The following is a 15,777-nucleotide window of genomic DNA, read 5'->3' on the forward strand; positions in this document are numbered from 1 at the left end:
CCATTTATGAATGATTGAAAACAACGTGTAAAATAATAATTAACTCATACAGCACAGATTAATATATTTACTTGGTTAAGAGCAAAAGACAAATTACATATTAGTTATTATTTACATTTACAACAAGACTTGTTAATTACATCAACAATATTTTTCAGTACTAATATTACTTACAATATTTTACTTAATATTTTCATGATTTCAATAATATCTTATTGTAATATTTTCCACACAATTATATTATTATACAATAACTTACAATATTGAAATATTATAAGTTGAGATTGTGTCAAGTTATTTAATTTTATTTGGGAGATAATGAAAACTGGTGTTTAATCTAGAGTGAATCACTTCAATAATTTTTACCATAACTTTGTTATCTATGAATGGATTTGAATAAAGAAGGTTCATTTTCTTTGTTATAAAATGCTTAATATTTTTTTGTACTAATATAGAATTTAAACAGACCAGCGGTTGCAAAGATATTAACAATTAAAAAGTTTATATGGCCACCATTTTAAAATGGATTGAGAAATAAGGTTTTTATTTTTATACAAGTAAACCTCTAGGTATCCTAGCAGTATAAGAAATTTCAGCGTGATATGATTAACTATTTCTGAGAAATAAATCTTTATGTTAAAAATACAAAATGGGGGCTAACTAGCCAGTAAACTAAGCGTTTCTGGACGTACATTGAAATAAAGTTTTTTTCTAATTTTGATGTGGGCGGGACCATCCTCTGAATTCGTGAAATGGTTTATATATGTATATATATATACCATTATATATATAGGGGTGGTGTGGATCACTGCCCGTTTATGATCTAACTGTAACTTTTCTCCAAGATAATAACTTTAACAAAAGTCAGACTGAACCACCTCAAGGTGCACCTCGATATATCCAGGGATAAAATAGGAGACCCACTGGGTTGGTCTAGTGGTGAACGCGTCTTCCCAAATCAGCAGATTTGGAAGTCGAGAGTTCCAGCGTTCAAGTCCTAGTAAAGCCAGCTATTTTTACACGGACTTAAATACTAGATCGTGGATACCAGTGTTCTTTGGTGGTTGGGTTTCAATTAACCACACATCTCAGGTATGGTTGAACTGAGAATGTACAAGACTACACTTCATTCACACTCATACATATCATCCTCATTCATCCTCTGAAGTATTATTAAAACGGTAGTTACCGGAGGCTAAACAGGAAAAAGAAAGAAAAGGGATAAAATAGGAAAAATTTGTCCGGTGAACTGAATCTAAACAAACTTCACAGCTTCATTTATCATCAAATCACACCTCACTAGATCACATCTAGAGTTGTAACTCAGGACCTAGTGCAACAGATGACCCCTTGATAATCAACAGGAATAATCCACTGGCTAAACCAAGCAACACCAGAGTTTAGAGAAGGCAGCATTCAGATATGGTGGGCTGCCACTTCGAAGATAACATGCAATCGGAAGCATTGGAATCCCCCAACACTACACAGACGAAGAAAACTACAAAATCCAAAATCAAACCAAAGCAAATAACCTACATTTCTACAAACAATGTACACCTCACTCATGCAGACATGTACATTAAAAATAATAACTGGCCTAATGGACCAACATAAAATTCTCATCATGAGTCTGAAGGAAATAAGAAACACCGACCAGGACACCATAGATCTCACAGATATAGGCTCTACAAAGGTATACCTGGGAAAAGAGTGATGAAAAAGTCCAACAGTTTGCAACAGGCTACTTAGTAAGTTCCTCACAAGAATTCAAGTCACAATCCCCAAGAATCTCAACTCTCACCTTAAAAGGATCTAATAAAATCTATACCATAATAAATGCACATTCGCCCACTAATAATAAAAATAACTCTCCAAAAGACCATAAAGAAATGGAAAACTACTGGGATCTTCTTGACATGACAATAAATAGCACCCCCCAAAAAGCATGTTAAACAATCATCAGAGACTTCAATTCTAAACTAGGCAGAGAAAGAAGATATCGCAACATCATTAGAAAATGGCCAAAAAGAAAACAAACAGAAGTGGACAGAGACTTGTTGAGATCTGCAAAAACCTGCTCTCAATATCCACATATTTCAAGAGGAAGGATTTCAAAAACTCAAAACCTCGAAACATCCCAACTACACTAAGGAGAATGGCAACTTGACCATGTCTTCATGGACAAACACCACCACAAGGAAATCTACAACGTAAAATTCCTCTGAGGAGTAGACAAGGGCTAAGATCATTATGTAGTAAAAATTAAAATTAAATTCACTCCCCAAAGAAAACAACAAAACGAAGCCCATAAAACTAAAAGAAGATTAGACCCTACCCAACTAATCAAGAACGAAAATTACCAAAAAGCAACCGAAAAAATAACAATCACAGATAAACTTGAAGATCTAGTCAACAACCTTAAACAAACCGCCGAAGAATTCGCCACAATTAAAATCCCGTAAAAGCATCAAAGGTGGAACAGTGAAGGTGACAAAACAGTGAAGAATAGACATCAAGCATGGCTATTTCACCAATCCCAAAAATCAGAAACATCCTTTCAAAATCTAGTAAAACAAAGAAAAGAAACCACCCGAACCCTAAGAATGAAAAAAAACACCATAAAGACACTTAAGTCAATAGAAGAAGAATTCAATAAAACACAGTCAAGAGACAACTACAAAACCTTCAAAAATCCGCTCCAAAAATACAAACTTCCAACCCTATTAATAAAGAATCAAAAAGGTATACTGGCCCATAGCAAAAAATACAACACGGAAATACTAGCTAAATATTTTAACAACTCCTAAATTGCGATGAACCGACAGACAAGAAAGATTGGAAATTTACTAAGTATTTGGCAGCATTGGTATTAATACAATTATATTAAATAAAGTTCCACTTACTAATAATTTTAAAAGAATATATCCCAGTACTTTTGGAGCTGTTCCTCCATCATCACGGATTTCCCAAAAGATGTTAATTAAAATTCAAACGTATTATTGCATTTAAATTAGCATTGTTAAGTTCATAATAGTCGGTCGTCAAGAAATAAAATTAAATTGTACGTCAATAAGATCGTAACGTCTATGTTCTTAAGATGTTTGCGACTACAATCTATAATATAATATATCTATATATTATATATTTATAATATATATATATATATATATATATATAGATACTTTTTTTATACTTTTGGGAATACTCAATTATACTTTTTTTTTTAATTTGAATTAACATCTTTTGGGAAATCCCTGATGATGGAGTAACGGCTCCAAAAGTACTCGGATATATACTTTTAAAATTGTTGGTAAGTGGAACTTTATTTTATATTGGAAATATTTTGTTTGTAAGAAGATAATGAACAAAAAATAATTTTAAAAAAACAAAAATTGAGAAAAATAGAAAACAAATAGTGAAATTAAGATAGAAACCACATAAGCAATTCAAATTAACTTGTTATTAACTTTAGCAACTGAACTTTAAAATTTTTGATAAAATTTGCTATATAATCATTAAATGGATTTAGAGCATGATCATTTTTATTAAAAAATCTCAACATTCTAATAAGTGGTAAATTTTCATGATACTGTGTTCCACTTCTTGGAATTAGAAATAATATTTTATTATACATTTAAATATGGGCAAAAAAAGGGGTATCTCAATTACACCTGGGACTTACAACAATTTAAAAAACAAAACAAGTGTTCAAATCATAAAGATACATAAAAAACTCAATATGAAAATCCTTTCAATGCCATCATGGAATACACAAATATAATTAAACAATTATAAGATCAAAATTAATAAGTGCAATGAGTGGATTGGTCCATGAATACTTTGAAGGCATATTGCTGATTACAGTCTGAATTTGTAAGTACAAGGGAAGACAATAAAATATGTGAATAACTGATATGGAGTAGTTCAAAATAGACATTTGCAATAGTTTGGATTAAAGCTATTGGTAGAAGTTTGATATAATAATTAATAAAGGTGTCATTAGGTGGGAGCACAATCCAGTTGATGAATTCAGTTAGCAGCCACCATGTAGCAGACTTAACATGTACAGCACAGTTTAAAAATATGCATGAGTAGTTAGAATACGCTATTATATTTTTTTTTTATGAGCACTACAAAACTGAACTGATAAAATTTCACATGAATGCTCAAAAGTTGTTAATAACAAACAACCAAATCATCCTATTCAGATTGTAATAAAACAGTAAGTGTGACAGGTGTTGGAAATTCAAGATAATACACTCAACTGATAAGGTTACAACTTAATATGTTTTGTAATTGTTCCGTTTCATTTTGAGCAGGTTGGTGCTGCACTCCAGCATCTACTAGCACTGGTCGGCGAGTTAGTCTCGTACATTCATTCCAGTTGAGTATCCCGCCGGGTGCGATCATGTATATTTAGTCTAAGTTGACTAACGGGTCTAATGTAACCATTCGAGTGCAGAATCCCATTGGGTGCGGTCATGTAATACCTAGTCTAAGGTGGCTAGTAATATTTAGTATTTTACAGCCTAATGTAATTCATGTTATTTATTAATTGTATTCAAGTATAATTCTGTCTGGTGCGGCCAATTATTCATCGGTCTAATGTGACTTGTATTGTATAATATTTTAAAGGCATCTAATGTGACAAATTAAATTTAACTATTTAAGAAGAACATGGTTTTAGTTCACTTCATCATTTCATCCGAATACAGTCCGTACCAGCTCTAAAAACTTGTAATTTTAACTGGGTACTGCTAGCCCATTTTTGCTGCAAATTAAATGCTGGAGCACAATTAGACATTTAGCTGCTAGAAAACATTCAAGCCTTCTGACTAGAGGAGTATTGTTCCACATTGTACAGGTATTCCACAATGCCACATACCTCATTTAGATCAATTAACCCAATATAGAAGTAATGAATTAAGATTGAAAACTTTATCAAGCCCCATCAGACCATCTTACAGCCAAAAGTAATTTTCACGTGTTTTGTATGCTTAAAATACACCTGGAAAGCAATTTTTTTTCAAATATAGAACATAAAATTTTTTATGATGAACATAAAATGTGAAAGGGCTGAGACACCAACTTAATGACTTTTACATAGTAGGTTTTCAGGCGATGATTAGTTTGTTAAGTTTTGGTGAAGATGATGTTGAAATGTGGAAAAATAAAAGTAGTATCTCATTAAGTATTTTGTTAGAAGCCTTATGCAATCAGTGCACTGATCTATCCTCATAAATTGTAAGACAAAACAGTGATATAACATTACCAGAACTATCAACACTTATTATTCAAACTCTAATCTGCAATGGGAAAATTTTCTAGATCTACCAGCTGTATTATGTGTCCCAAAGTTGTTCCAGGTTCAGTTTGTTTTTACAAAATTAATTTATCAAACAAGCTCAAAACTTGTGCATTGAGATATGAAAGAGAAATTTTCTAACACATTAAAAATTAAAAGCCTGACAAGAATTTAAACAAATAAATCTTATTCTGATCAGTAAATAAAAATTCTACATACATTTCACATGAAGATTGAACACAATTAGTTGCAAGATAAAAATATATATGAATAAAGTCTATAATAATTATTTAAAATATAAACGCAATAAATAATATTACATTAAATAAATGAAGATATAAAACATTAAAAATAACTATAAAACAATTCATAATGTGTTACACATTAAATAGGATTTTCATGATTTTTAATTTTTAATTAGTATTATTTAAAAATTCATTAACAGATAATATTTTCTTAAATGATTCAATAATTTATTAAAACAGCAGTGGAAGAATAATATTGCCTTTCTCGTAAGTGAAATTATTGTGTTCAGTTATACAAAAACATTTTGTTGCCTCGTTTGCTAAAAGCAGATCTTTTAAGAATAAGCACGTCCTTTTTACCAAAGACTGCAAATTCATAAATATACACAAGAATAAGTTGACATTTTTAATTTTCTAAATATTAGTCTAAATCATTGATTCCCAAAGTGGTCCAGCTGGACCCCCAGGGGTCCACGGGAGACTCGATGGCGGTCTACGTTGGCGTGACATAAAAATGGGGGTTCACAATTCGTAAGCGGGGGTTCATGAAAATTCATCTGGTTTCAATAGTGAAGAACTAAAATGTTGGCTTGACTTTGCGTATCAATCTAGGCAGATAATGTTTTGAGAAGCTCAACGACTGTTACTTGTAAAAACTTGCATATTCCATATTCAGTACAACGAACGTGTCGAGACTTGCAAAGCACCGCCGCCGCCATCCGCAATGCTTGTTTGATAGTGTTTCCCTCATCATATCTTGTCGAAAAAAGTTTTAGTGTCGTTACAAACCTTTTATCAAAAAAAAGGAGCAGATTCAATGTCACAGAACGGGGAGATTTGCACTTATTCCTAACAAAACTGAAACCAAATATTGATAATTTGCTGTCAATCCATCAAGTACATCCCTCCCATTAAAATTGTAACTATTTTGTGATTGTCATTGTAGAAGTTACATTACGTTATTAATGTTTAATTTTAATTATATTACGACAATTTTATTATATTACATTGCAATATGATAACAATAATAATTAATAGCATAATGATTACATATTTGAATAAATGCAACACAAAAAATATACAATTTTTCTTTTGCTTTTGACCACTCTGAATGGGAAGTTTTCTAAATAAAATAAGTGAGAATTGATTGCTTTCTTGTGCTGTGAGTAGATGTCAAAAATGTAAAGTTGGATGGAAGCATTTTTTTTGATTGGCCAACTTTACTTTTTTGACATCCACTCACAGCACAGTCAATAAAAAATTAACCAATCAATTCTCACTTTTTTTTCAGAAGCTGTTAGTTCGTGGAACTCAGCCGTAACGCAAATTTTCATAGTTAGATCTAATCTTCACATTTTCCGTCGACTGGAAATATAGTAGAAATGTAGCTGCAGGGGGTCCACCGGAACCAGCAAAATTTTGAAAGTGGTCTATGAGAAAAATAAGTTTGGGAACCTCTGGTCTAAATGATACATACATATGAGGACCAAACAATGATCTGAAGCACATTTATGTATCTTGAAAACAAATCTTTTCAGGTCTTTTCGGAGGCTGGTCTTCCCTCTTCAAAAGCATACATTACTAAACAATAGTTTAATATCATTCTTGTAAATAATAATACACAAATCAAAAAACTGAACACAGCAACACACCTCCTACCATGTACAAACTAATTACTGATCAGACAAGAAAATGTGAATCAGACATCAAAAAGGCAAAGTTAGCCTCTTAAAAGAGCTAACTCCTAATGGTTCTAGTAAGTTAGTACAGATAGATTAGCCTTTTATGCTTTAAAGTGAAATAATAAATATGAAATAAATCAACCAAATATGACACAGAAGTATACAAACCATTAAATTAGCATTACAAATATGATGTTTGACAACACCTCCTCCAAGGACAATCATTCCAGAATTGAGAGCCTTAACTGCCATAGTGTTCAACCGACGTAAATCTGGAAAAGAAATTGCTATAATTATAACAAAAAAAAAAGATTAAAATATATATATATGTATACACACATCTTTTTTCTTTTATTAAATTCTACATGTTTTATATTCTATCATATTTTCTAAACCTATTAAGAAACGTCTTCATATTGTTTTATCAATCCATACATACAATTTTTCAACCTTGTATTTTTAAATTGAGAGGGGAGAACTTTATTTTTATTTTTTTATATTAATGAAATGACAAAATATAAATCTTAGCTTAGAATCAAATCTAGGACTAGCCAATCGACTGAAGGTAGTTGCTTACTGACATTTCAAACATCATGACAGAAAAATGCCCTCAACTGAACACTTCTCTAATATTTAGACTTCTTAAAACACAATTCTTCACATTTTATAACTGTAGGTTAATCATAAATTCACCATTATATACCAGAGACTAAACAGTAGTCCAAACAGTGGGTGAAAGTGCACCAAAGAAAAAGAAAATGATTCCAACTATAGGAGAAAAAGTCATGGCTTCAGTTTTTTAGGATTCTATTAGTGTGGAATTCATTGACTATCTGGAAAAATGCAATGAGAGAGTATTAAACTTCACTCCTCAACCAACTGATAGTTACTATTTAAGCAAAACATCCACATTTGGTCAAAAAGAAATAGCACTTTCACTGTGATAATATGCCTGCAAACATATCAGGATATGCCTGCACACTACAAAACTCCAGGATTTACTGAATTTGGAAGCTCTGAGGTGCTTCCATATTCACCGGATTTGGCTCTCAGCAATTAACTCAAATTTGAAGAAATGGCTCACTTGGATGAAAATTCACTTCAAATCACAAGGTCAAAGTTGCGATAACCGCTTCTTTTGCAGAGTTTGACAGATCGCTATAAACTGGGGGTATTAAAAATGTGGAAAATTGTTGGTCTAAATTTATTAAATTGTAAAATGACTACACTGAAAGATAAAAATACAAATTAATGAACAACCTGTGCTTTCTTTATCGGTCACAAATTTTCCAGACAGCCCTTGTGTACCAGGTGTATAAATATGAAACCGGAATTTGCCCATAGATGGCCCTAGCTGTCAATGTAGTTAGTCAAAGTACATAATTGGCACCATTTTCTTTCTTTGACAGCTGACAAAGATTTTCAACTCACAATACAAGTTTCATACAACAGCATAGTTTTAATTAGCATTGAATATGTCGAGTTTTGTACCTACAAACTACGATTTGTAAACAGCATTGATTTTCTGTTACCATATAAAAAACCTACTGCAGCATTGCATCAAATGCTTGTCGAAGGTTTCATGAGCATGCTCTTGGTAAATCACAGTGCTTTGAGTGGTTTAAAAAATTAAAAAGTGGAAATTTTGACGTAAGAAACGAAGAACGTGAAAGACCACTAAAAAAGTTTGAAGACAGCGAATTGCAAGTATTGCTGAATGAGGATGATACTCAAATGCAACAACCCGTGGATCAATTAAATGTAACACGAGAAGCCATCTCCATATGTTTGAAAGCCAAGGGAAAATCCAAATGGGAAAATGGGTTACACATGAACTGAATGAAAGACAGCAAGTAAACCAAAAAACCACTTCCGAAACGCTGCTCGCCGGGTACAAAAGAAAATCATTTCTCCATCGAATTGTGACTGGTGATGAAAAGTAGATATATTTCAAGAATCCTAAGGGTAAAAGATCACAGGTAACTTCAGGCGAACCATTGACATTGATTTCAAGGCCAAATCGCTATGGAAAGAAGACAATGCTCTGTGTTTGGTGGGATCAGAAGGGTGTGTTCTATTATGAGCTGCTAAAACGTGGTGAAACCGTTAATACTGAACGCTACTAAAAAGAAATGAACAATTTGAATCAAGCATTGCATGAAAAATGACCAGAATATCAAGAAAGGCAACACAAAGTGATTTTGCTTCATGATAATGCATCATCAAACATAGCATAACCAGTCAAGGAAACAATTGAGGCATTCAGTTGGGAAATACTTTCGCATGCGGCTTACTCACCAGACTTGGCTCCATCCAACTAATATTTATTTGCATCGAAGGGACACACACTTGCTGAACAGCACTTCACTTCTTATGAAAATGTACGAAAATGGCTCGATGACTGGTTTGCCTCAAAAGAGCAACAGTTTTTTTGGCGTGGCATTCATAAATTTTCAGAGAGATGGGAAAAATGTACAGCTAGCAATGGACAATATTTTGAATAAAATATTTTTTATAATTTTCATACAATACACATGTATTTTCTATACAAAAATTCCGGTTTCATATTTACACACCTGGTATAGTAGGATGGATGTTATTATACAGCATATCACAAAGTTTCTTCCTTACCTTAGAGACATATTCCTCTCATCATAATAATAAAAAAGCTCACCTGAAGTATTTAAACACTTGATTTTCATTTGTAATAATAAAAGTATTTTATTTTGATAAATAGTGTTCTTTTATGAAAAATAAAATTTTAATTAACAAAATGTTTAAATGTTACAAAAAGCTCTTCTATTTAACAAGAATTGTTTACTTATAAAAAAAAGATTTAAAAATTTATTGAAGAAAGTTCTTCTATCTTCAGCAGTTTTTAATATTTAAAAATAATAATAATTTTTCTGTTTAATGCTCAAAAATATCACCAAATTAGTCTGTTTAACTTAAAACAGGATATATTTCTGGAATTTATGTTTTTAACTGTACAGCCTAAAAGTTTAATAATTTTCTACTTTTTGTATCCTAAAATTTCACAAATAATTTAGCATAAATTAAGCCTCCAAGAATTGGACCACAATAATTAAGAACATATATATTCAGATCAGTACATAACTGTACATTATAGATCACATCAGAATTTAATTAAATAAAAAGTCCATACTGGAAATGTGGAAATTTAACTCCAAACGTAAAATAAGTAAAAAACTTCAATTGCCTATTCTGTTTTTAATAATTTTAACAGCCTTCATATACAAGCTCAAGTGACCCTTAGCTTCAAATTGTTTATACCTTGTCTATCTCTATACTCATAAATAATTCCTAACATTATCATCTACTATGATATGTCAATATTAATCTTTTTTTTAATACAAATTTGTACAATTATTTCTACATATAACTGGTATTTCAAGTAGTTCTTATTTTATTTGTATTTTTTTAGGATACAACAGTTTTCAAAACACTGCCCAGGATGAAGACAAGGCCAACAGGTGCACATATTCCCTTGAAAACGGTTTCCTTTCTTCTCCCTTTAACTTTTCTGTGCTGTTTGCTAACTCATTATGAATATTTTTAACTGTCCAGAAAGATGACAAAAATTGTCAATATCAAAAACTGCATTAATAATATCATCATCATTTAGAACACATTAACAAGAAGCCATCATGAAAATGTAAACAAAAATAGAACACATGTATAGGTTAAGAAGTGAATGTGCACAGCTAAGAAATAATAATGTTGTCACCGTACTAACACGCAATGAGGTTTTTGAATTAGTTCAAAAGAGAGCAATACAAATTGATATTTTAATGAAAGTTGGGGCTATCTCCACAATACTATAGTTTTCAAATATGCATGCAGGTGTCACCTGACATTTGAGTAAATCTAGACTGCGGCAATGTGAGGCTCACATGACAGTCAAAGGACTAAGGGTTTAACCCTTAGTCCTTTTGTATGTCTCTGAGTACAAAACACACTTCATTAAATTCATAAATAATAACATACCTTGTACAATATCTACAACGAGTCCAGGGTTTTTATAAGAATGAAAATACATCATGTCACCAAGGCTTCCATCAGTTAATGCTGGACAAAAAACTGGTATTTTATTGCGAGCTGCCCAATAATATATTGAATTAACATCTTTAATTTCTTCCCCTAACTTCGTAATTATCTTTGATGGTGTCCACAAGGTATTCTATAAAAAATCATAACCATATTACATATAAAGAACAAAAACAATTCTAATCATTAAAATTCAACCACATACCCAGAGTATGTCTGACCAGCCCTCCCCCAAAACTGACTGACCAATTCACATACGACATTCTAAAGCCTCTAAATATCTAGTCACCCTTCTTTTGATTCAGGAACTTTGGCTAGTACAATCAATGAATATAGCTTTGTTTAAATGCAACCTCTTAAATTAAATGTTCAACCTTTTATTTTTTAATTTGTATATTGCACACACACACACACACAAAACATTTCAATAATTTGAAATAAACAATTTAACAATGTAATTTCATAATCTCAAAAATTGTTATTTCTGTGAATTGCATATTAACAGAAAAAGTTTCTACCCCATTTTACTTAAAACAAAATAACAATAACATTTTTTCTTATTATTTAAAAATCTATTCTTCAGCACATATTCAATCAATACCACAAGTACATTTAAGAAATTATTACTGATGAACAAAGCAGAAAAAATGTGAGGCTGACATGTGAACTCAAACTCAGGACCTCTGCATGATAATCAGATACTTTATGTGCAACATAAGAGCCAATCTCTGTGGCGGAGTGGTAGAATCTCGGCCTTTTATCTGGAGGTCCCAGGTTTGAATCCCAGTTAGGTATGGCACGTTTCATAAACTACAAGATTCCATTTCCATATCTCAAACACAAGCTTATGTGGCAATATCATCAAGAAACTTAAACTTCAACAATTGAACTTAACTTCAATAATTCTCCACAATAAACTACAGTATTTAATACAGATTTAATAATTTTTTCCCCATTTTTGATACGTTCACCAGACTTTTCCCTTTAATATAGCTAACCCAACTATATTCACCAGGAAAGTAAAAATTGTTCCTTATTTTGTGTCTGGAATATAATATAGGTGCTAACTACTTTAGTTTTAATAGCCCTTCAAGTGATGAAGAAAAATACAAAAAAAAATTTTGTTTAATAATAAAAATTAAAAGTTAGACAAAAAAAATAACAGAATATATATTTTTGGAGGTGGGAAGTAAATATTAAGAAACGTTTTTCTAAAAATATTCATCTAATGGTTAAGCTTAATAGATTAGCTTAATTAAGTAAAGTTTTCTTTAAAACTAACAACCTTTTCAACAGAATCTAAAATAAGAAAAGAACATTTTCAAAAAAAGATTTTCTGGATTTTAGATCCGTCTACAATTTTAAAAAATTATACATATTTCTTAATAGCCCTATATCTGAAGTATAAACTTTTAAAAAATGTTTGAATAATGTTTAAACCAAAGGGAGATACAACAAAAAATATAAATTTCAATTTTAATAGGTGAAAGTTGATTTTTTTTTTTAATTGTTTGGGACTATCTAAAGTAAAAGCACTATAGATAAAAAATTTGAGATGTAGGGCCAGAAACAGTGCTCACACAATATGAATATACATACATTCATATGTTTTTTGTCTTTAGTTGGGCACTAAAATGTAAAGATTTGACAAAACCTGATATCCCATTTCTGACATGATCACCATACTATACTTTCCCTTTAACTTCTATTCTAGATATATTCACTGGGAAAGTAAAATACAGTCCTGGACAAAATTAATGCATCATGTAAGATTTTTTGGTAATAGTAAAAAAAACTAATTTTCATATATGTGTCTGACTCTCATTTCTATTACTGCTATTCTTTGTATCAATAATTTTTAACCAAAAATTAATGTTGTAAAAAAGATTTCAGGTAAAAAAGAAAAATAACCAAAAATATGATAAATTCGCATTAAAACCCCAAAGTTTTATTTAACAAAAGACAATTTTACAAAACTAATAATAAAAATTTTCCATATTTAATTGACATGTTATTTAAATTAAGTAATTTAGTAACAAGTACAGCCACCTCTTGCCTTGATTACTGCTTCCATCCTCTAGGCATACCTTGAATCAAGTTTTAGATTACTTCCTGATCAATTTTCTCCCATTCCTCTTTTGCTATATGACACAGCTGTTGAGGATTCACTGCATTATGTTGTTGACATCTTTTTTTTAAGCATACCCCTAACATGCTCAATAGGATTTATGTCGGGGCTATTGACTGGCCAGATCATACTGTTAACACCTACTTCATCAAGATACTCTGAAACCCTTCTAGCAGCATGAGGTTGTGCATTGTCATGCATGAGAATGGGTTCTCCAATAAATAGAGCAAAAGGTACAACTCATACTTCTAAACAGTCAGTTACACATTTTTAATTGTACTGACTGACATTTTTAAAATTAGAATGTAATCAATTTATTGTGATAAGTACAGAAGCTTCTAGAAATGTGAAGTGCAATAACAAGAAAATTAAGGAAAAAATGTAAACAAGTAAATGTAAAAAGAAAAATAGAGAAATAAAAAACAGAAAGAATTTTTAGAATAAAGTAGAGATTTCTAAACCAAGATAATTCAGAAAAATAAATAATAGCTGGAAAAAAAGATGTTTTGAAAACCACTATGGTTGAAGATTTAAGAAAAGGATCAGCTACTGCTATATCAGGGCAACCCTAGGTCTGTGGATAACAATACTGCCGAGGGCCAGTGAGTGGTGAATATGTGACATGTCAAATGCTTTTAAATGTGAGAATTTGTTTTGTGAATTCATTGGGAACAGTAAGCCAGGTGTGATTCATAATTAAAAGTATAAGCTAATTTCTTTTGTAAACAGTGAAGTAAACAATTCTTGTATTAAGTTTATTATTGATTTTATAATTGTAATCTCACTGCAGTACATAATTTTTAATTTTGCATTAATCTTTACAAATAATTGTAAATTTCATAGTAAAATCAGAATTAGTGTTTATGACATAATTTACTTATAAATACATCACCCAAGAGTAAACAGACTGTTTATTTGTAAGACTTAACTTTTGTAATTTCTCAATATTTTTTCCAACTGATAACACACAACAGTATTTTTCTATTGTCAAATCGTAAAAATGTTAGTTACATAAATTTAATTATTTCAAGAATCTAATAGCATTATATAAGATTAATTAGCAGATTGAGAAAATATAACAGAAATTAACAATAAATCATAATTTATTTACAAAATATTTAACTGGTGTTGCTTTTTTTTGTTATTATTGCTATTATAATATTATATTACTGATCATGGGCCATGGACCCCTCCTAATAAAAATTGTGATTACACAGCTGAAAATTGGTAGATACAAGTCATTTGAATTCACATTAAATAAAGTCACTGATTTTTCCCTCTTCTGAATTTTATAATAGTAATGACTATTAATTGATTTTATTTACTTCTGGAAACATAAATAATTTTGTACACCACTTTCAATTAGAATAAATGCAAAATAAAAAATTGCATTTTATCATTCTCTTCTTTAAAAATTTTCTTTTACTTATAACAAGAAAATAAGATGTAAACATGTGATCAGGAAAGTACTACTCTCAAAGGTGGACAATGCATACAGTTTTACATAGTGTTACTATTTAATCTATCAAATTGTACCAATCACAGGTAAAGATACCATTATCTGACTTCACTTATCCAAAATATTTTTCATGTTTTGTTCAAATATAATATGTTAACAATTTTCTCAATTTACTGTAACGGACATAAAAAGAAAAAAATTAATAACTGGTATTACAAAATTTCACACCTATGAACACACAACTGCAAAGCTTGCAATTTGTATACTTTAATGTATATAAAATACAGTGCAAATAAACAACTCAGCAAACTGCAACCTAACCACAGAATATAATTATTTTGTTAAAATGAATTGGTTTTTCACTTATTATTTTTTCCGTTAAGTACTTTTGCAGATTTTATTAGTATAGAATTTTATGAAAATTAAACACATTAAAAAAAAAAAAAATATATATATATATATTCAGGCCTTCATGGTGGCCAAGATATGGAGCTGGTGAAGCTGGAGTACCACGGCCAATCCAACATCCTGGAAATTTTTCATTCAGAAATGCACGGACTGATAGTGCAAAATGTGCAGCTGCTCCATCCTGCTGCAACCATACTCTTTATTTTTCCTGTTTACCCGTTCCTGTTTATGTTTCCTGTTTTCCGGTAATTACCGTTCAGATAATACTTCAGAGGATGAATGAGGATGATATGTATGAGTGTAAATGAAGTGTAGTCTTGTACAGTCTCAGTTCAGCCATTCCTGAGATGTGTGGTTAATTGAAACCCAACCACCAAAGAACACCGGTATCCACGATCTAGTATTCAAATCCGTGTAAAAATACCTGACTTTACTAGGACTTGAATGGTGGAACACTCGACTTCCAAATCAGCTGATTTGGA

General features: G+C 30.9%; 1 protein-coding gene across 1 annotated transcript in view; it reads right to left on the reverse strand.

Annotated features, from left to right (window-relative positions):
* Positions 1–15,777, reverse strand: part of Dhps (Deoxyhypusine synthase) — a 39,732-nt gene that overhangs the window by 10,576 nt on the left and 13,379 nt on the right. Inside the window, exons 4-5 of the mRNA XM_075372842.1 lie at positions 11,241–11,433; positions 7,401–7,504 (exon numbers count right to left, since the gene is read on the reverse strand). Of these exons, the coding sequence (XP_075228957.1) occupies positions 7,401–7,504; positions 11,241–11,433 (297 nt within the window). The remainder of the gene's footprint in view (positions 1–7,400; positions 7,505–11,240; positions 11,434–15,777) is intronic.

Source organism: Lycorma delicatula, chromosome 8, assembly GCF_047948215.1.
Source record: "Lycorma delicatula isolate Av1 chromosome 8, ASM4794821v1, whole genome shotgun sequence".
NCBI classification, from domain to species: Eukaryota; Metazoa; Arthropoda; class Insecta; order Hemiptera; family Fulgoridae; genus Lycorma; species Lycorma delicatula.